Source organism: Amblyomma mixtum, chromosome 1 (genome assembly GCF_055824585.1).
Source record: "Amblyomma mixtum isolate Tamu chromosome 1, ASM5582458v1, whole genome shotgun sequence".
NCBI classification, from domain to species: domain Eukaryota; kingdom Metazoa; phylum Arthropoda; class Arachnida; order Ixodida; family Ixodidae; genus Amblyomma; species Amblyomma mixtum.
Window position 1 is genome coordinate 171,664,744 of NC_143012.1, and position 2,428 is coordinate 171,667,171.

At 55.3% G+C, this 2,428-nt stretch overlaps 1 protein-coding gene across 1 annotated transcript; it reads right to left on the reverse strand.

The window, feature by feature from the left end:
* Nucleotides 1-723: 723 nt before the first annotated feature.
* On the reverse strand, nucleotides 724-2,221 carry LOC149369800 (uncharacterized). Its single transcript, XM_089567438.1, has one exon. The coding sequence runs from the start codon at nucleotides 2,219-2,221 to the stop codon at nucleotides 1,010-1,012; it is 1,212 nt and encodes a 403-aa protein (XP_089423564.1). The 3' UTR covers nucleotides 724-1,009.
* Between the last annotated feature and the right edge of the window lie 207 nt (nucleotides 2,222-2,428).

Genomic DNA, 2,428 nt, shown 5'->3' on the forward strand with positions numbered 1-2,428 from the left:
CGGACTTGTTCATCGATTATCTGACGTTCGGAAGGCGAGACGCGGTATGGCTTCTGTCGAATCGGCTGTGCAGATCCAGTATTGATCATGTGATGGGTACGGGAAGCTGGAATCGGCGGTGGTTGGTCGCGACCAAAGTCAAACACGTCAGCATGCTTCATAAGAACGGCCACTAGTTCCTGGCGGTCGCTAGTGGGTAGGGATTTGTTGACCATGGCTAGGAATTGAGAGTCGCTCAGATCGCGGCGTCTAGTTGGACGAGACACGTTGTCAGTGATCGCTGCAACTGGTACAGAAAAACGTTCTTCAAAGCCAGCAAGTTTTAAACCACATGGCAATACTGCAGGTTCGTTGGAGTGATTGACAGTCCAAAGAGTGGCATGGCCCTTGGTCACATGGACGACGCTGCGGGGTACTAGCACACTTTTCTTTGCACAGTTAAGGGAACAAGGTTCCACCACAGCATCGAAGGCATCAGAAATCGTGCTCGAGGACACAACGGGAACGAATATGGCAGACATTGCTGGAACGACGGTATCTTCAGAGACAGAAAACACTTGGGCAACCACTGGCGAGTCTTCTATGAGAGCTGACCGAAGGCCAGGACTTAACGATATGCCACCACTGCGGAAGTCGAGAGTAGCGCCGCACTGGTGCAAAAAGTCAATACCGAGGATGATGTCATGCGTAGAACGAGGGAGCACCGTAAATTCAGTTCGGAACATGTGGCCAGCGATCACTACATTCACAAAACAAATACCAATCGGAACCAATGATTCTCCCCCTACACCCCGGAATATAACAGCACGATCCCAAGCGAACATTATTTTACGACCCAGGCGGTTCTTGAAAGTTGAACTCATCACTGACACCGTGGCACCAGTGTCCACTAAGGCCATGACGCAAATACCGTCCACTAAAACTTCAAGGCGGTTCCTTAACATAACAATGGGCAGAGGAATTGGCACTATCGATGATCCGGCGACCGCACCTCCATCGGCCGCACACGCTAGTTTCCCGGGGACGGTGGGGAACGACGTTGGGGAGAAGGCGAGCGGCGAGAGCGGTGCGGAGGTGGAGTCAGACTTCGGTCAGAGGCAGGGGAGTCGTTCCGTGGTGGCGCGTAACTGGATGGGCGCTGAGACGATGTGAAGACACGGTCATGAACAGGCGCATTGAAACTGGGGCGAGGGTATGACCATTGGCGCTGGGAGCGGGAATACTGGCCCCGGCGACGGCAGAATCTAGAGATGTGACCGACCATACCACAGCGGTAACAAAGTGGTGGGTCGGGGGGGCACTCGGGATAACACTCCTCGTAGCCAGTGTCGAAACGACCATCGTACTCCGGCTGCCGCAGGTGGCGTTGCGGACGAGCTGGCGCCCTGGGGCCGGGGCGGGTGATCCGGGGAGCGTCGCTGTAATCAATGCGAGGAGCACTGGTAGGGGCCTGGCCAGACGAACTCCAAGGGGAGGAGCGGTAGGCGGGAGCCGCCTGCAGAGAACAGCTCTCATACGGGACCTCACTGCGGCGCGCAACATCTTGATGCCGGGAGAGTTCGTCACGCACGATTTGACGAATGACGTCAGGGAGAGTCGCCGCATTCACAGGCTCGTGGAAATCCACGCTGGCGACGGTGGTGACGTTAGGCAGGCGACCGAACTTGGGAGTAATTCGACGCAGTTTTAGAGCTTCAAAGGTGCGGCAGTGCTTGATGATATCCGTGGGCGAGTCTAAATTTTCTTTACTAATAAGAAAGCTGTAGACGTCCTCTGCGATGCCCTTGAGGAGATGACCAACGCGATCTTCGTCGGACATACTGGGATTAACGACTTTGCACAGCTTCAAGACCTCTTCTATGTAAGTCGTGCAGGTCTCTCCAGGCACTTGCGCTCTCTGAAGCAAAGACTGCTCAGCGCATTTTCGTTTGGCAACGGTATCCCCGAAGCAGCTGCGGAGCTCTTCCATGAAGCGGTCCCAACTCGTTATTGATGCCTCATGGTTTTCGAACCAAGTTAGCGCGGTGCCATCGAGAAAGAAGACGACATTGGCCAGCTGAAGAGTGGCATCCCAGCCGTTGTATTTGCTCACCCGCTTGTAATTGGTGAGCCAATCATCCACGTCGTCGCCAGCCTTCCCGGAAAACGTCCGCGGCTCACGGTAGTGCTGCCAAGCGGGCGTTGCTGCGCCGGTAGGACGTGCGTCGGCTTCCTTGGGCATTTGCACGGGCAACGGTGGCAATCCGGCGATTCTTCGGCTGTAGCGGTTGCGAGAGGGGTCCGTGGTGATCGACCCAGCACCTGCACCACACTGTTACAGGTTCTATTTACAAATACTATTTACAAGGCAGGTCGAGAAGAGCCTGGTGCGCCGGCGGCAGGATACTGGACTTTCTCTTCTTCTTCCAGCCGCCGCATGTCTTCTTTG

Excerpts from the sequence above, each read along its gene's own strand:
- LOC149369800 (XM_089567438.1), bottom strand. The coding sequence starts at position 2,221 with ATGCCCAAGGAAGCCGACGCACGTCCTACCGGCGCAGCAACGCCCGCT.